At 43.5% G+C, this 19,730-nt stretch overlaps 1 protein-coding gene across 13 annotated transcripts in view; it reads left to right on the plus strand.

Moving 5' to 3' along the window:
* The window catches only part of CAMK2G (calcium/calmodulin dependent protein kinase II gamma), a 118,134-nt gene that overhangs the window by 36,188 nt on the left and 62,216 nt on the right, over positions 1–19,730 (plus strand). For all 13 annotated transcript variants that reach the window (XM_029958529.1, XM_029958518.1, XM_029958522.1 and 10 more), the window contains one exon: positions 16,943–17,002. In XM_029958529.1, the coding sequence (XP_029814389.1) occupies positions 16,943–17,002 (60 nt within the window). The remainder of the gene's footprint in view (positions 1–16,942; positions 17,003–19,730) is intronic.

Raw genomic sequence — 19,730 nt, forward strand, 5'->3', positions numbered from 1 at the left:
GTCATCATCCTGCCTGACTTCCACAGGTCACCAGCAGTGACCCACAGCTGTCTTTTGGGTAACTTCTGAATTAAGATTATACAAAGTTACTTGCTTTTTACTATAAAGATCCAAAGTAGGCAATTTCTTCTATAGACCTTTTTGGTTAGTTGTTTATCTTTCAAAATAAAAGCCTGTTTTGTTTAAAAGCACAAATCTGTTAGTTAGAAATGTGAAGTAAGGAAGGAGTCCACAAGTATGGTGAGATGGGAGGAGTGTAAGAGGGGAAACTTGTCTTCAAAAGCAAGAAACCTGTACTGGCATCATACATTAAATCAAACTCTCATCACTAAATGGAAACATATTTGCTGTTTAAAATGTAGCATAATTGCTGGTAGCAGCAAGCTGTTCCTCCTAAAGATGTTTCTTTCTCTAAAGAACACAGACCCCTGCTCTATCCTGCAGAGGCTCAACAATCCTGGTGACTTTCTCCTCCCACAGACTTTTTATTTCTGAGTTCTCAATCTCCTTGACAACTCGGTGAACAGTCTCTTGCCCTAGGTTTCAGAGTTTGGCTAAAGAAATGCTTGTTTTAAATATGACAAAGGGTGATCAATTGCACAAGCAGGACCTGAGCCAGTTGATATAAATCTGCCTCTATCACAGATGTATAAGCACTGGGGCATGTGACGTGTGTTCTGTGCACAGGAACCAGATGCTCAGGGAAGTTAAGCAGAGATTACACTAGAGTGGTATTGGATGGACCAAGTTGACTGATAGAATGAAATAAGTCTTCCCAGGTCTCTAAGTCCACTGGTTGATTTGTCCATTGCCGTATTTTTATGAGAGCTCAGTGTAACAGGAAGATGCTTTCCTCTGGCTCCCCAGAGTTTGTTTAGTCCCTGGACCATTTTTTTCTAAAGCAGGGATTTTCTTTGTTTTAGGGTACCTTTGGCAGAGCTGGGTGGAAGACAGACCTTTTTAATGCAGGACATCTTTGCATTTTCAGAGGCCTCATGAATTGTCTTGGGTGGGCCTGTTGTGGGTTTTTTAGGCACAAGGGCATTGCTACTCAGACAGTTTCTTGGAATGGAGAACAGCATTGAGTGCTTCAGGAGAGTCAGTGGGCTGGACTACCCAGCTGGAGACTGGACAGAGTATTCTCCTGACTAGTGTAACTGCTTTGCCCATCCCAGGGTAGGGTCTGGCATTTCATGTCCTGGCCACTCTGTTTCATTCATTCTCTTGCTCTGTTTCTCAGTGTGAACTGTGTTGGTGTGAAGGCTGCAGAAATTATCATCTCTTTCCTCTTCACTTGTTAGTAATGCAGTAAAGGAGTTCAGATATGCTTGGTTTGGCTGCAGTTTCATTAGAGAAACCTGGCATCAAAGCTTCCAAACAATCCTGCCTGTCTAGGGAGCCGTAGAAAGACTGCACAAGTAGTTTAATCTGTTGACCTTTCCTCAATATTTAGTTATATCAGTGACCCTTTATGAAGCGATGGCATGTACGTGTACTTGGTAGGATTTGCTGTTAACATGCTCTGGGTTGAGGCAGGTGCCCTGTGCAAAGTTTTACTTGCTGCCTTGGTTTGCTCTCTCTTCTGTGCATATTCCTTGCTTTTAACCATGTGTGGCAACACTGTGATCCTCTTGCCGTTTGTTGATTGGGGTTTTTTTGTGATCAGGAGTGGGGAAACCACTCTAAGATATGTCTTCAGGCCAGAGAGAGAAATGGATTAGATGAAGGAGAAGATGTTCTTTCATTTCTTTGCATTCCCTGGAATACTTATGATAATGGTTTGGAGGAGAAGCTGGTGCAACCTTGGGCAGTTATGATTGTGAAGGCAACCATGTTTTGCCCAGGATTCTGAGTGCTTTGTAATTTCACAACCAAGAGTCATGGGGGAAATTTTCAGAACTGTGTGACACAGAAGGTGGAATTTAGAAAACTGCAAAATTTAACATAATTAGCCTGAAACTTCATATTTGTGGCCTGACTTTTTCTTCTTGGTGTGAATATCAGCTAGCCAGCTTCTGTTCCTGAAAACCTCAGCATCCAGCGTTTACATCAGAGTTGCAGATGCAGCAAACTGAGACTGTCTATTCCTTCAAGGTACTTTTCCTTTTCTCACTCCATTCCTTCTGGTGTATTTGTACACTTATAAAATCAGGTAGAAGAAATCTGTCACGTTCTCAGTGGGTGCAGACAGTTAAAGCTTTAATAGCTCTCCCATAGGGATTGCATTGGGCACTACAGGACTTAATTAAACCCCTTCATTCTTAAAACAATGAATGACTTTACTGCAGGATTTGCAGATGTAGTGCCTCAGTATTACAGTACTTGAGGCTTTCTTTTGTCTTATAGAGATCTAACTAAGCTGGAGTGTCTGTTTTAGACCGGTTCCCTGTCCTTGGTGCATCTGTAGTGGAGATGTTACACATATGGTATAGACTCGATATGATTTGCTCTTAATTCCAATGCATTTTATGCTTTGGGTAATTGTGCCTTCATCCTAAACTTCTGCACTGAGGTAAGGCAGTTCTGATGTGATCCATCAGGCCTCGTTGTGCAGATGGTAGAAGTGAGCAGCCAGCACTGTGAACAAACTAATGCCAGTACAGGGACTCAGAGCAACTTCCTACACAGCATCTTCATTGCTATTTTTATTTTATTATCTATTTGCTTTCACGTTTTCCTTGTCTAAAAGGGGGAGCTTTATAATGCATCCTCACCTGCCTGAGATTCCAGCCCTTGGGGGAGAACACCTGAAAGCAGGAGCAAGGACAAGAAGAGACATAAAAGTTGATTGGAACCATACAGGAACCTCAGAGACCTAATGTGACTACCTCTCCTGGTTACCCACTTGCACTTGTTCAGTGCAGGCTTTGTGCCCACCAGGAGATGAGCAGCAAGGATGCTGTGGGCTTAAGAGCTGGTTTGCAGCACCCATCATCGACTGGCAGCAGCATTTATCTAGGCCAGCAGGGATGCAGGGAGCGAGTGACTCACTCGAGGATTCATGCCGCTCTCCCCCTCTCCTCCCCCCGTTGCAGCTGTGGCTTGGTCATCAGCCATTTGGGAACTAGCAGCTTTATTTGGTTGCTGTTTGCAGTGGGCAGTTTCTGTTAAGGTTGTTAATTTTATCAACTGCCTTGGTAGCTAACTGACTTCAGAGAAGACTTGAAATTGCCTTTTCTGCTCTCTCCTCCTTCCTTGCTTGTAGGGCTGCCCACCCAAACAGCTGCTCTGGCACAACCTTGGCTGAGGAGGTGAGAACAAGCAAATGGGCTGGAGGCAGAAGCTTCCTAAGCTGATTCACTGACAGCATGGCCACTGTTTTGAATGCTGGCTGATGTGGTTAGGCTGAATGGCCTCTCTGGGTGCCCCCTTGTCTGTCATGACTGGAGGGTCTCGTGGCTTTGCTCCAGTTGAACAGAGAAACACATTTTGTGGTGTGGTGGAGGAATGAATATATGAAGAACAGGAAATTGTTTTAATAATTGTAAAATGGAAAACTTATTACTTTGTGATCATAACAGTTGCTAAACTCATCAGAAGTTGCCAGACTTACTCTCTGTTGAACTGTGAACAGTTCACTCACACTCTGAGTGAACTGTAAGGCTGCAGGCTGCTTCTGAGGGTGATGGTCTGTGAAGGAGAACAGCCTGCCCTGAACAGCCACTGTGCTGTCCTTTGCTCCCTTTAACCCAGGCCAACAAGTCTTATCTCTGAGCTGGGCTTTCTCATCTCACATGATCCCATTTTCCTTGCTCTGCTCTTTTTGGTGGGTGCTCTGTCCTTCCCACGCTTCATACTTGTGGCTTTGGCTTCCCTCTGGACACTTCTTTGGTCATCTTTGTCTCCTGTATGTGTGCCTGTCTGCAAGTGCCGAAGCACATTTTACGCTTGCATTTACCAGGGCCTGGAGGACACGCTTTCTAGGCCCTCCTGCCCTCTGGCTGCTGTCGCTTCAAATCCTGGCTGTGTTGGATATAAGCAGCTTGGGAGACTTGCTGTCCCTAAGTCCTGAAAGGGGCGCCTGCCCTGCCACTGCTCCCCTTCCCTGCTGGGTCACAGGACCTGGGAACCTCTTCTTGCTGCAGAGACTGGCCCTACAGCACAGATGATTGTTTATCTAGTTATTTATTTTACATAATGGGCTGTACTTCTCCCATGTTCCTCAGCTTTCTAGTGAGCTATATGAGCTATGTATTTCTGTGCTGGGGCTGCAGCAGTATCTTCCCAGTTTACACCTGTAGTTGTCCTCTGCCTGCCGTGCTGAAGGACTGCAGTATTTGGATACAATGCTTGGCAGAAGGAATGAAGAAGACAGAGGCTTAGGAAGGAGTAGGGATCTCATTTGCTAGCATTCACCTTGAGATGGAAATAGCAGTTTTAGTGATAGGATGAGCGGAGTCCTGAGTCTCATCTGGCTGGACCAGCTGTCTAGGTAGAGATAGCAAAATGAAGAAGCATAAGGAGACGTTTTTTTACTATGCCATCTGTTGAGAATGGTGCCTGTTGGGGAGCTTCTTTTAAAAGGGGTGCTGCAGTCTGGAGCCCACATTTGTGCTCCATGGAGCTCATATTGGACTGTGGAGGTTTCTCAGGCTCTGGCCATAGCAGACCATGGTCCATTCTCTTTTTTTGGTTTGTAATTCAACCTCTGTTTTAGGTCAGAGCTGAGGCTGTCTAGTGGGTAGTGTGGAAAAGCTGTTTCTGCCACTACTCTCATTTGTGTGTTCTACAGAAAAGGGAGGGTTTAGTCTTCAGACATGTTGGCTTGACGTCTTAACTGTCACCTTATTAAAACTGAACCTCGACAGAGAAAGTTCCTTTGTAGCCATCAGTGTTAGTGCTTTAATAACTGTTTCACTGCATTTTCTTTCTCCTTCTGACACACCTCCTTTTCTTCTCTCTTTTTTTTTTTTTTTTTTTTTTTGCCTGGCATAGGCAGCAATTTACAGAACTGAGTGCCCTGAGAGCTACAGTGTCAGCCCCTCATCTTCAGTCTTTGTTGTGGCTCAGTACATGAGGTGGACCTAATCAGTGAGGATTGCTCTTCTGGGTGTGTTGTCTGTTAATCAGCAAATCTGGCCATCTCTGGAGATGTGATAAGTGTCTGTTAACTTGATATGGTGCTGTGGAATTCAATGCCAAAATGCACCACATAATCTTGATCCAAACAATAGCAAAAGACTTGGTGGGGGGAGCTGTAGATGACCTTAAAATTAGTATTGCAGTAATGTAGCAGCATTAAATGCCTGCAGGCAAACAAGATCTAAACTGATCTAGCCAGGAACATTAAACATTCATCAAAACAAGAAGTTAACTTAGCCAGAAAATAAATCAAAACTGTAGCATAACAGCTGCTTTTTTGGAAAAAGATGCAAGTCAGGTACCTCTTTCCCTGAAAATCTGAAAGCAAGCATGGCGATGGGAGAGGGAGACCACTTTAAAGCTATTTTGCTCACCAGATAGTCCAGATCTTGAGCTTTCATGTGAAGGAAGCTATTTTCAGAATGTGCTCTTGTCAAGTGCAATGCAGGATTTGTTGAGTGGCAGTTCCACCCAAACAGGATAAATGCTGGTTTTAAAAAAAAAATTAATATTTTTTTTGAATTCTGGACACCAGACCTTAATAGTAAAAATTGCTTAGGTCTTAGTATGACACTGAGGTAGGATTTCATGCTTCCCAGAGTGAGACATGATGAGGTATCTCAGCAGTGCTTATGCTGCCTCTATCAGTTTTTGCTTTGAGAGGGTGCTCAAAATCCATTAGATCTGAACTGCTTTGTTTCTATCTTCATTTCTCTTTCTGCAGAAGGATGAAAACCAGGGTAGTGAGAGGCTCAGATTCCAAAGATCTGAATTTGTTCACAGACTTGTCACTGACATGTTCTCAGGTTTCAGTGCCTCTGCTTTTCTTCTCCAGCTCCTTAAAGGTAGGGAAAGAAACCTTGTGCTTCAAAGGTTTTCTGGCTGCATAGTAAATGTTTGTTACACACCTAGAGATTCTCCAACAAAATATGCTACAGAAGTAGTTGTTCTTTTATGAGGATGTTTTGTTTGTTTTCTAACATATTTTTCCCCCATTTAAGTATCTGTCTTCTAAAAATTTGCCAGAATTTCTATTTTTCCCAAATCTCTGCTCATGCTGTGCAGGTCTAAGGGCAGTTCAAGAGAGCTCTACAAAGGGCACCTAAGGAAAAACATTATTGTACAGCTCTATGTGACCTAAGACATGCTGTCATGTGTACTGTCCTGTCCATCTCATTGCGGAAAGCATGTGGAACCCCTCTAAAATTTAGGCTGTGTATTTATTTAACAAATCACTTGTCTTCTCTTAATCTCTGTGAAAGCTTGTTGGGATGCTGTTTATTTAAATGTACATCCTACAACCAGCCTCTTGGATCTGAAACATTCCCCCCTCCCAACTTTCTAACCAAAACAATATTGTGTGGAGTGTATGTGTAAGTTAGCAATGTGACTGCAGCCTCCTGTCCCATAATTTCCTAACCCACAACTTCTGCCTGTCTCTGCATTGCAGCCCATGGGCTTTACAGGAAAGATCAGCTCCCCGTATGTACACCTTCAGCTGATCAGCTGGGGTGCAAAGCTGGTGTCTCACCTCTTTTCTGCCTGGAAGATTGGCTGTAGGCATGTGAGATGCCAGACTCTCCTGTGGTGTGTTTGCTCTGCATCTCTGCTATGAGAGTGTCTGGGGGAAGGGGTTGGTGGTGAAGGAGGGGTGTGGGTGGAGAGTCTGCTCTTGGTCTCAGTGAAGTTTCTGGTAAGCTGGTCACATGAAACAAAAAATACATCAGCTCCCTTCCCCCATGCACCAGAGTGTTTCTTGGCTCTGCACCCAAACTAGCAGCTGAGCACGTGATTTACTTGTAAAATGCAGTTTTGGTGCCATTGCAGATGGGAATGGAGATGGGAGAGCTGGACTGGGGCTGCCCTGTGTGCAGCGGAGGGCTGCCCTCCCGGGGAAGGGGTATGTCTCCCTGCTGAGTTGCAGGAAACTGGGGGGATGTGGTGCTGCAGGACATAGGCTTGGGGGAACAGGCTTGGGGGAACGCCTGCTGCAGGATGTGGGGCTGCAGAGGAAAGTGCAAGCTGCAGGAGGCAAAATGGAGGAGAATGTGTAGAACCACAGCCCTACCAGGGGAAGGAGGTGGGGGTGCTGCATAAGGGGCAGGGGGAAGGAAAGGGAGAGCTCTGTTGCAGGTGGTATGGGGGGCTGTGCTTTGAGAGTTGGCTACACAAGGACTCTGGACTGAAGGCCTTCTTACAAGATACAAGGTCTGAAATGACCGTGACAGAGAGTTGTACTCATTTTTGTTCTGTTTTGTTGCAAGAAAGGGGAAGTTGTTTGACCATTCAAAGCTGGGGAACTCAGCATCTTCTGGTTTGAAAACTTCATTCATTTTGCTAGTTCTGTTTGTACCCTGCAGTTCTTCCTTTCTCAGGGATGTAGGCTTTTTTTTTTTAAATGACACTAACTCAGTATGCCCAGGAAGACCTAAAATAAGCTGTTATGCTCACCACAACTGAGTGGAGACCTTCCAGCAAATGCCTCCCAGATGCCAGGCTGGCCAGCAGGGCAGTTGCACCATTCTTAGGGGGAGTGCAATTGCACCACATTTCTTCCTGTGTCAGGACTGCAATGGGTGCACTAATGCCTCCTGGCCACAGCAGATAAAATGAGATAAAAGAATTCCTACCCTTTGCTGTGCTTCTGTCTGCCTGTCAGCATTTGTGGTTGGTGATCTCCATTGCTTCACATTAGGAGGAAGGTGACTGCACTTTTGTTGTCAGCTGGAGGATGTGTTGCTTCAAAGGGGAGTTACAATGAGCTAGTGCAGGAATGGTTCCCAGTACTTCCCACTGCAGCACTGGTTTTCCTTGTGTTTCATCCCACTCTGAGCAAGAAAGAAGTTTGTAAAGCAAGAAATGGTACTTTTTCTAGTAGCCAATGGAACAGGTGAAATTGGTGGTTTAGTGGGTAGTTTTAATGGTCAGCTGGTAGAATTCTTAATTATTGCAGCAGACTGTAGGTGCCAACTTCTGTGGCTGTAGGTGTTTGGAAGGTAACCTCAGTGGTGAAACATTTCCTTCCCACCTCTTCACCACCAGACCTGGAAAGGTTGTTCCCTCTATGACTTGCCTCCATCACGGTGGCACAAAATAAACTAATGGTTAGCAGGAAAAGAGGGGAAATGAATTTCAGGTTAGAGGCTCTTGGAAATTCTTCTTTGGTTTTTGTAACTAAAGTAACTTGTTAATGGGAAAGGCTAACACAGAATAAAGCAGTTGACACAGGCCTTGTATATCCCACTGGCAACATGGGAAGGATGACTGGGGAGATGAAGAGACATTTATCTTGCCAGCAAGAGGAAGTGGTGTGCCCTGAGAGATGTGGACCACAAGCAGGGTTTGTACATGAGAGATGGCATCTGTGTCATGTCAGAGCTTATTGAAGACTTTGACTGGGCCTGCTTTGGCCTGTGTCAGTTGTTCTGCAGGCAGGTGTCCTCCACCCTCCTAATGCAGTCACGGTGATGGCTCATTTTTCAGCGGCTGCGCTGACACCAAGGCTCCAGACTGAATCCACTGGGCTTTACTTGGCTCATTGCATGTGACTGAGTAAGACTGGGAACAGTAAGGCTTTTAAAACAGCCTGAAGAGCAGGGGATGTGGGAAACTATGGCTTATGGGGAGGGGTCAGTGTATGCTGTGCAGGGATGTTTCATGAACGGGTTTACAAAATCTTGCTCTGAGTGCTGTAGCAAGCTCAGAAAGGAGGTCCTTTGCCCATATTCTGAGTTGATCTCAAATGTGAAGCCAAAGGCTATACCTACAGTGGATAGCTGGGGTGCTGCTCCTTCCTTTTCCCAAATGCACATGTATTCAGATTCCATGTTGCTTTGCAGTGCTGGCTTTGGTCAAACTGTGGGATCTGCTGCAGGCGAAGACCTAAGCTGAATGGTGGCCATTCTCTCTGAGAGAGTGAAAACACCCAGTATGGCTTTATCTGTACCTTTGTAGGCAACAAATGTCATGTTAGGCTGGAGTACACTTAACCCCTCTGTTCACATAGTTAATTGTGACTGAGATCACCATCACCTGTAGCCTGCCCCGATTCACTAATTTGACCTCCTTTGACTCTCGAAGTTCCTGGAAAGTTGCTGGTGTCTGTGAAAGCCCAAGCTCCCCACTTCCTCTTAATGTGCACATGAGTTTGCTATAGTTTTGTTTTATAATGTGTACAATAGGTAATACTCAGGATACACATATCCCGAGTATTTCCCATAAAGCAAGAGGGCAGGAATTCTCCTTCCCTTACCAGGTCCACCTGCTGGATAATCCAAAGAAAAATTGGACAAGTTGTTTGCTGATAAACTGAAAAATATACATGTGAGAAGGCAGCTTTGAATGACACTGAGTGTAGAAACTGCAATGTCAAAGGTGCACACTATGACTTTTTAAAAAGATTCTTCTCTTTTAGGTATTTTTAATACTTTTTTTCTTTTTTTCTTTTTGCTGCTGTTGTACACATATTAATATAAGTACAAGGCCATGAATTACTGGAAAAAAGAATAAATTTATCTGGCCCACTCTTCAGGGTGCTCACTGGAGATACAAATAGAAGTACTTAAATCATCTTGACTTTTACTCTGTGATGTTGATAGTCTAATTTCTTCATTACTTGAACAGAAAAGTGGAAACTCTTCTAATAGAAGTTTATATAGTTTGTTCCTTTTAATTTGTTTCTTTTGGTTTCCCAGTACAGTAATACCAAGGGGTTCATGGATCCTAGTGTGTGTAAACACAGCTTGTGACCAACTGTGTGAACTTTAGGCTGTCTTTAGGATCCATATAAGTATGTACTTTTAGGGGTAGTATTACACTTTTACTTGTGGAGTTGTTTGTTTCTGGGAAGTGCCAAGAGTGTGGGGAAAGGTTGCTACAAGGTAATAATATTAGTGGTTTTACTGGAGGAAAGGCTTTGTCAGAAAATATGTTTGCCAGCATTTCTTGAAAGAAATCTTGTATTTGTTTATTGTGTCATGTTGGCACTTGAACCTCCTCCTTCTTTCAGTAGCTGAAGGCAAGTGATGAGAATTTTGTCACTGTCTTGTTTCTCCAGCTTTCACCGGCTGAGAAAACTGGAGCTTTGCTGTTTCATCTTCACTTGCTGACTCCAGTCGTGTCTTCCCCTTGGTGACTTTTTGCACAAGTTGCTGCAGCAGAGAGGCTGGAGGTGCTGGTTGGGCGTGGGAGCCCCTCTGCCCTCGCACTGGGGGGACATGGTGCCACAGGGGTCGCTCTGCACTGAGAGGCTGGAAAACAGACTTTGGCTTGCAATGGCAGTAGTATGCTGCTACAGATTTATTAATTTTAGCTGGTCTTTGAAATGGCAGTGTAGAAACACTGAAATGGAAATGTCAAAATCAAATAGCTGGAGGAAGGGAGGGAGGGAGAGAGGGAGGGAAGGAAGTGTCATTATATGCTTATTTTCTTTACATTTTTCCTTAGGCACCTGCTCTTAGCTCTTGTCAGAAAAAATATACTGAGTCTATGGGGGCCTCTGGTCATTTCTAAGGCCTAGAATGATTTTTTGGTGTTTGTTTCTACCAAATTCTGCAGAAGGGGAAATGGTGGTGGTCTGAGACTTGCTGATATTCCTGTTTAAAGTGGTGATGTGGCATGGCATAGTGTCCTCTGCTACCCTATTACAAATGCTGAGAGATCTCAGTTGTTCTGTAGCATAGCCTTGTTGGAAAACTAAGAGAATATGGGGGAAAGTCTGTGGCTTGAAGTGCAGATGAGGGAGCTAGCTCTCTTTTGCTGGGAATGTCTCAGAGAGGAAGATTAAATTTAAACTAGCAAAGAAAAGCATGAAGGAACCTGAAGGCTCAGACTAGTCTCGCACTACAAAATGTATTTGATGTAAATTCGATTTCTGTCTTGAAGCAACTCAAATGATATCTTAGCAGCTGGCACCAATTGACTATCTCCCAGAATTGGCACGATGACAGCAATCAAACTGAGTTTATTGCTTTGGGTTTGATTCTTCTTCCAGACTCTTCCCATTCTCAGAAATGTAATCTAGAATGTGTTCCCACAGGAATGATAGCTGCAAGCCTCCTTTAACAGCAAGGACAAAGCATGATCCTAGTGCAGGATGAAGGCAGGTTGACTGTAGTACTGAGCAGGCAATTGTATATTCCAGTTGTGAGCAAGAAGGTTATGTATCGGTAAAGGGAGGAATACGGGTTTTTTCTTCATGACACAGATTCTCATCACAGAGATGATTGACATCTAAGTGTTAGTTTTCCTGCATCTTCTTTTTACTGCCTTTAGAAAAGAATCTCCCTTTCCATTGAGGTGGCTAATCTTTAGGCTCTAAAAGTTGCCCCTCACTTTTTTTCTCTCTTCTTAAGACAGGTGTATTAAATGAAGAATGAGCTTTAGCCACGGGACCTCAGTATAGCTGAAGTTTGATAAAGTAAGACAGTAGATGCTGTTGTGGATGTAGTCCTTTACACACGGAACTGTTCTGAAATGGTGCTGTGTTTCTAATGCTTGTTGAAGAAAGTATGTTAGAATTAATTTTTTATACCTTGTTTTCCAAGAGGTGTGAAGTTAATCACTTTCACTGATAAATCTTTGTTTGATTTATGTCAGTAACTATTTTGCCCAGTCTTTCAATTAGTTTTTAATGCTGACTTCTACTTCTGCTTGCCAGAAGACAGGACAACCTGAAATAGATGTTCACATTTTTTTCTAGAGCAATAAATTTCAGTGTTCCTTGGGCAGATGGAGGGGATGGAATGCGAAGGGCACATCTCTTTCAACCTCCCTGGTCACTGATCCTTTGAGGAGCTTGTGACAAAGCTCTGTCTGGAGAGTGTGTCCGCATGGCAGCTGCCCATGGCTGAAACAGATCCCTCTCTGCATCTCAGGAGCCAGAGCCAGTCAGGGCATCACAGCTATGCCTGAAGCCGGGATGATTTCATGCTGTGCTGCCTGTGCAGGGTGGCAGTGTCGGCACCTGACACCTAAACCATCTCCTCCTGCCCCCTGGCTCAGGTTTGGCCCTCACCTCGCTTGCTTGGGGCTCATCTCCTTTTTGGGTTTGTGGTAGGTGTCCTTCTCCAGACTCTGCCTTCTGCAAGTGTACCGCAGCTCCATGCAAACAGGTCTCCCTATCCTTCCCTGGCAGCTCCTTCTCCTCAGCACAGCTCCATAACAGGCTGATTAGGCACAGTGACCTTTTTTTTAATCTTCTTTTTCTTTTTTTTTCTGTTGTTGTTACATAAATGTTCTCAATTGGCGGCTCTAGACTACTGGTATTTGTTGATATCCTTTACCCTGTCTGTGTCTGAAAATCTTCTCCAGGTTCTGGGTACCCCTGGAGGAGAAAGACCTGGGTGAGGAAAAGCCTCCTGCAAAGCAGCTGTGCATGTATTGGCTAGAGCAGAAAACTGAGAACTGTCCCTGGACAGGAATGGAGCCCAGAAGTTGGGTCTCACCTTGTTCATCCATCTCTGCCACCACATCTTTGGGATAGCAGACTGAAGTGGTCAGACAGTGAAATTATTTTCTTAAAAAAGAGTAAGAAATTATGCATCAGTATAAAACTAGTCATATTCCACACCCTGCTGAAGATTGCCAGGTTTTTGTGAAGTAAAGCTGTCTGCCTTTTGGTTTTTATTTCTGTTGGGTACACTTTCTTTTACATCAAGTTATCCTGTGTATCTGGAAGTTTGATACATTTAGGACAAATAGGCCAAACTGTCATGATTTTGGTCTGCTGTCTTCTGTACTCAGGCAAGGTCATTGTTGTTTTAACCTGCTCAGTTAGAGATTCTTACAGCTGTGACTTTCCTAATTGTGCACAACCATTTCTGTCCATCCATTGTACACGAACAGTCCTGTCTCAGTTAATGGACTGCATGTTTGTATAAAATGGAGTAGTTTCATTTTTGCAGGTCCTTAACTCTCACAGATGATGCTAAAACAATCATTCTTGTTTTCTATTAAAATAAATCCCTAGCCAAATCAAAACCCAACCCAAAGAAATCACAGTTCTCTGAACAGGCATCTTCTCATCAGGTATATTCTAAAGAAACCCAGTATTAATGTTACTAGAACAACAGTGCAATATTTGCAGAACAGTGATGTTAAAGGTACTTGGGTTAAATGTAGATTCACATTTGACATACTGAACCAAGATGCAGAAATCGTATCATATAAAGGACTAAGAAGGAGAAATAGATATTCACACCTTAGTTTGGGTATTAAACATAAGTAAGTTTTCTCCTGTTTTTAAGCACCATCTCCTTAAGCATTTACATTTTAAATTTTACTACAGAAAAGCTACATAGACTGCACTTTCCTGTCTATGTAGATACTTATTACTTCAGACTGTAGATAGAATAATTTTCCAAATAGCAAGATTCTTTTTTTTTCTTTTTGGCTGGAAAACAGTAAATGAATATTAGATGAGTGTTTGTAATATCCTGTACTTAAGTTTTAAGCATCAACTATTGTTCAGGGCTAGACAGCTCTGTAACGTAGCAGGAAAAGAGCTTAATGAAATCCAATATTTAGAAGCAGGAGGTAGATGAATTCAGACTTGGAACAGCAATGCCGAATTTTAACAGGAAGGATAACTAACATTTGGAGAAATTTCTGTGGGTGTATGGCTTTATTTATCACTTGAAGTCTTGAACGTGAATCTTTATGTTTCCTAAAGGATATACTGTGTTTTAGGCAAGTTATGGAAATTACTTGTTGAATTTCATAGTTGTGTGAAAGGTGGAAAATAGACCCAATGTCCCAGGCCTGGGATGCTGTAAGGTAGGTCGGATGTGCTGCTGTGTTTCTGTTAGCTATGAGGTGTATTTCCATTGTGCATCAAGAATAAGCAGCTCCACTCCACAAATGGCTTGCAGAAATAAGTTTCGTCTCTGGGACAGAGAGAGGAGAAATTATTTTCTTTGCAAGCTCTTGGTAGGGTAGGGATCTTTTCATTGTAATTTTAATATCATTAAGACTTTGCATTGTAAGGTTGAGCAAGAGCCTGTATAGGAGAAATGTTAAAGTCCACCCATTGACTGCTCTGCTGGACTGAAAAAATTTGGGGCATTTTGTCTCCTACTGAGAATAACCTTTGTCAGAGCAGAGTAAGGTAGAAAATAGTGTCTCTGTGTTTATTCCTTATGTATTTAGATACCAGGTTGTTCCCCACAAGTACCAAATTGACTCTGCTGCTGATTTGACATGAGTCAAATGCCTACACTGTGCCAAAGGCCATGGAGTGATGAAGATCTTTGGGGATGGGGTGGGGTAGCTACTTTCAAGTCACTGACTGGGCTGTGTTCTGGTGCTGCCTGAAACAGGATGGCAATCCTGCAGGAGCTGTGATCCTGTAGGACCCACGGCAGGAAACCCTCCCAGCCTGACCTTTCGCTGCTCTCAGTTGTGGTGGCTGACTGCTGCAGGCTGGTGCTCCCAGGGCTGCTGTGTGCTTTTTCTCTGTGAGTTGTGCTTGAGTTGGCCTGTTTTGTTGCCCCGGAGACAGAAGAGTGTGGTATGCTTTCCCCCCGACCAGAAATAGTTTCCTGTACCTTGTGACCAGAGTGCTGTACTCCTCCTCTGGTCTCCAGCCAGGCTGTGTGGTGCTGGAGGGATGGGGTGTGGGGTGATGACCTCTTGTCACAAGTTCTGGTGTGGCTGCTGCCCATGAACACTAGCTGCCCTGCCAGCTCCCCTCCCTCTGCATGATGGTGTAGAATTTCAGGGGAGCAATTGCTCTTGATTTACATCTCCCATGGCATTTTGATGGTTATGTCATTTTGTTTGAGCCTTGCTCCTGTCAGCTGTCTGTCCTGGCTGTCAGGACTCGGTGGCTGAGTAGCACGTGGTGAGCTCTTGCCTCCTCTTCCCTCTTTGCTCAGCTGTTTTTGCTGTCTGCTTCTCTGTGTCCTTGTACTTGGGAACAGATTCTCAGCAAGTGTAGCTGCACACGAGGGCAATGTGATCTGGGTGGATGAAGGATCCCCTCCTGTAGAAGTTCCAAGTAGAGCTGGGAGGGAAGGTGGAGAATTTGCAAGACCCAAACGTGTGAGCAGGCTGTGGATAGTTTATCTTAAACTGTTGTCCTGCTGTGAGAATCTCTCCCAAATGCAGAGTGTGCAGCAATATTTGTTACTTTGCAACTGCGTTTTGCAAAACTTCATTGGTGAGAGATGCTGCTAAAAGGGAAGCCAAGGCACCCCCACCCCTCCCTGGCAATGCAGGTGAGAAAGTGCTTGCACTGCACCAAGGCCTCAGGAGCGTGGAAGCTCTCCAGGCTTTCTTGCTGTCTGCTACTTTATTGGAGAGTGGTTCTGGCATAGAACTGTGAAATATATGCAACAACAACAATAACTTCCAGGACTGAGAACTAAGAAGAGATGAAAGCAGTAATTTACCTTCCCCCATTCCTGAACAGTAGCAGATGAGAATGTAAGCACATCTCAGCCCTATAAAGTATTAATTGGGACATTTTCTGCAGTTCAGCAGTGGAAAAGAAGACAGAAATCCTACAATGCCCTGAGCTGCTATTCCCAGCCTGGGAGAGAAAAGTGTACTGTGCTTTGGCACAGTCTCTGTCTTCTGCTTATGGGGAAGAGAACAGTTGCCCAAAGCTTCCTTTACAAAGAGAAGGGAAGACCATGCAGAGACTAAGGAGCTGGACAGGCAGCTTTCAGGCAGAGCAGTGCAGTGCAACCTTGTTGAAATGGGTCTCTAGTGTGGTTCCTATAAATGGGAGGATGCTACATCCCTACCAGTGATCTACTGAGTAGTCCAGCCAGCCAAGGATCCTGCTTACTCCTTGTGTGTCACAAGGCTGCAGAGAAGGTTTGTTTTAAAGCCCATATGCTGAAGATCTGCATGAAAGGAAATGTCAGAAGTGTGCAGGGGCTGCTGCTTCCCCTTCCTATGTTCTTTTGATGACTGGAATGGGGAGTCCAAGGACTGGAAGTTCTTGCTTGTCTCATTCTAGGCATCTGCATCCCCGAAGTCTAGAGTTTAGTGTCTGCCAGGGCTGCCTAAAAGATTTTGTCTTCCTCAGATCCTTTCAGTCAATCTGTGCTTATCCAATGTGAGCATTTCATTCGAGAAGCTGAGGCTTTTGTGGTGTAAATTCAGGACTCAGCCATTGCTGTAAAAATCTCAGTGGCTAAAAGACCTCCTGCCTCTTGGCTGAGAAGGGCAGAGTTGCTCTAGCTCCCTCTCCTTTCCTTGAACTTGCTCATGGGAGGAGAAACCATTTTTTACTCTCCTTGATATTTTACTTTAATCCAGATGAATGTCGTGCTTGAACTGACGTTGCCTGTGGGCTGGAATAAGCATACTTAGCATTTGGGCAGAACTTCTTGCCTGGAGTTTTCTAAGTGCGTGATCAGCATTTCGCCAGCGAGTCTGTCCATGGGTTCTGAAGTATGGTTACCTTTACAGTTCACTGAAGCTGGCAGAGTTCCCTACTTCATGTGATGGCTGTGCATTAGCAGGAGCTGTGTATTTCCTTTTCCCATTTCATGTGAGTTATCTCTTTTCATCCAACTCTCCAGCTTTGGAGAAGGGGTAAGTCTTGAAAGGGATGTCACTACAAGTGGCTTTGTGTATTTGAGAAGCTGATGGAAGAGCTGTGTCTTTTGTTCTGCAGCTACTCCCTTTGAATCAAAGGATGCAATACCAGTTTAGTGCTAGTTCTGTAGTGGGAGCGGCAGTCCTGTCATCTGAAATGGCTGTGAGGCTTTGGGAGACAGTCATGTTCCAGCAGTTCCCAGCCCTCTGGATGTCTGCTGAGTCACTGTGTTCCTCTCTCTGTCGAATATGAGCAAGAGCTTAGTTCAGAGTTGTGGTGTTTAACACCTTCTTTCTTATTCTCTTTCAGATCACCAGAAACTGGAACGTGAAGCTCGAATTTGCCGACTTCTAAAGCATCCAAATATCGGTAAACTTCCTTGGGCTCAGAGGGAGGGGGGTGAGACAGGAGTAGTAAAGTTTCTCAGCTAGCATGCTGTAAGAGAACAGATGTGTTCTGAACATTCACAACAACTCATCAAAATTGCCTGTTGAAATCTATGACAAATTCTGCATATAACCCCGTTCCATTCCTTAGCATCCTGGTCCAGATGTTCACCAAAGAGTGCCATGTTCCCATCTGCTCACCCATGCAGAGCTGTCCCTGCTCCTTGGGTGATGCATGACTCTTGTCTGCTCATCTGACAGTCTGCAATGGGAGTGAGGTGTTGTGTTTGTTTTTCCCACACCCATCTTCTGTTTCTTCTTCTTGGCCCTTTGTGGCATGTCAGTTTAAGTGCTGTGCTCAATAACATGCCAAAGTTAAAGGAGGGCGGGCTAATACATCAGCTCTTCTCATTACAGTGGCCACATACTCTGAAAGCAAGAGACCAAAACCAAATTGCCCTTTTTGATGGAAATGAGTACTGGAGTAAAGGGAATGGTTTTATCTAGGAATACGGGAAGAGGCAAAATAAGGCACAACATAAAAAACTACATTATTTATTGAACTGTAGAGAGACGGCATGGATTTTTATGTAGTTCCAAAGCACCGTGGAAGTTTGGACCCTTAATAATCCCCTTTATAGGTTTTTTAAAATAAGTAAAACCTCTAGGATCCTAGCTAAGATCTGATTTAATTTATTTAAGAAAACATTAAGAAATACCAAACTGCCACCTTCAACCAAGCCACAGTTAAACATCCGTGCCTGGGAAACCTGCCTTTCTTTTGCATAACTGTCAATGTAGATAATACTTTAAGGGCATTTGTCTGGTCTCCTGACTTTCAGCTTCTCAGTCATTTGCTCCTATCATCTCAAGGCCTGGGAGAGGAAAGGTGCCTTAGAGCATGGACTAGCATCTGTAGCCTATTACATATGTGATGAAGAAGGAATTTCCACAAGCTCGGGACCTCACACAGTGCAAAGCTCCTTAGTAGCAGCTTTTCAGCAGAAAGAGCTTTCTTGCATCTGAATGTACTTGTGGAGGTATGGCATGAGGAGAGGAGCAGTGGTCACTTTCTGCAGTAATTTGCACTGATGAATATATTAGCCAGATTATTTATTTCTTGGCAACATTCACAATGACTAAAACTCTATTTATTGAGCTTCATTTGCCCTGTAAGACTTGCTGCACTTAGTTTAGTAGGTGATGTCACTTTTTATTTTGACCTTAACTTCACTTTAATCATCTCTCCTTTTTATAATTTCTTACATCTTTTCTTGCCAAACCTCTCACAAAGTAAATCTGATAGACAAGAAGAAAACCACTTCTATAAGTAAACTGCATGGAAAACAGAAACGTATCACATTCCTGGTTCAATTCTACAGCTTGTTCCTCATCTGTAATGAGTGGTAATGCTTCTCTCCTGTTCTGATGTGGTTTGGAAAAGACAGTTTGGGGGAATGTCCGTGGTTCTTGCATTTTCTACAGAGAATTTCTTGTCTTCCTAGAAGGAACAATTTTTCTTTTAAGAAAAGGAGCTCGTCATTGTAAACTCAATGAGTGCTCACAAACAGAAATAGAGGAATTAAATTTTAGGCCTACAACAGAGCTGAAGTATGTTAAGACCTCAGGAAGTCATATGGTCCATTCAGCAGTCCTGTGAATACCTTTTATACCTGACTAGTTCCAGGTATATTTGTTCTTAAAAACCTTTACTGCTTTTACAGCCCCTGGTGGCAGTCTTTAAAATTTTAATTTTTCTGTCGGATAAACATTAAAAACATAATTTGCTGCTCTCTTAGCTTGTTGTTTCTAGTTCTATCTGGAGTATCTGGGGAAAATATTTTTTCCTTCTTGTAACAATCTTTTACATATTTGAAGACTGTTATCATGTCTCTTTTTAGTCTTTTTCTTCAGACTAAACAAACCCAGTTCTTTCAATCTTTTCTTATACGTCATGTTTTCTAGACCTTGTATTTTTATTTTTTTTCTTTTCTTCCCCCCTCCCCCATCCTTCCCTGGACTCTCTCCAGTTGCTTCATATCTTTCTGGAAATGCGATGCCCAAAACTGGACGCAGGATTCTAACTCAGGTCGTGTCAGTGCTGAGTAGAGGGGGAAGAAATACTTCACTGGTCCTACCAAAGATACTCGTTTTGTACATCAACCTTTGAAACTTGTCATGTAAATACACTGTTGATGCAAATTTGTTTTCTGATACATTATTGCTGCTGACTACTTTCTGCACAACTTCTGGCAAGCGAATAATTTTTCCATCTTGTATAGATGAGGGTTCCTACAAAGTGTACATTTGTCTTTATTAAAACAAACAGGAAGAAATCCAGTCTGTGGGTTCCCCCCTCCCCAAATTTGTCAAGACCATTTTGATTTATCTGTTGATAGTATAATAGGGTTGCAGCTCCCACAGTAACGTGGTCTTTAATAACAATGCCATATATTACGTCATGTAGATAATTAATAACACTGTTGAATACTGTTGGAGTCTGGACAAACTCTTGAAGATATCCCTTGATACATTGTTCCAGTTTGACAGTGATCAATTTTGAGTATTTTTAGAATGAGTTGTATACAGTATTGTAAGCTAGTTCTGAATACATGTTTTTTCTTAATTGCTTGTGGAAAGAGCACGTAAGATGCTGTCAGAAGCTTTGCTGAAGTCCAGATGCTACATGCACTGCTGCTTCCATGTTCCTT

The sequence above is a fragment of the Manacus vitellinus genome, unplaced genomic scaffold (genome assembly GCF_001715985.3).
Source record: "Manacus vitellinus isolate BGI_N305 unplaced genomic scaffold, ASM171598v3 scaffold_15_pilon, whole genome shotgun sequence".
NCBI lineage: Eukaryota > Metazoa > Chordata > Aves > Passeriformes > Pipridae > Manacus > Manacus vitellinus.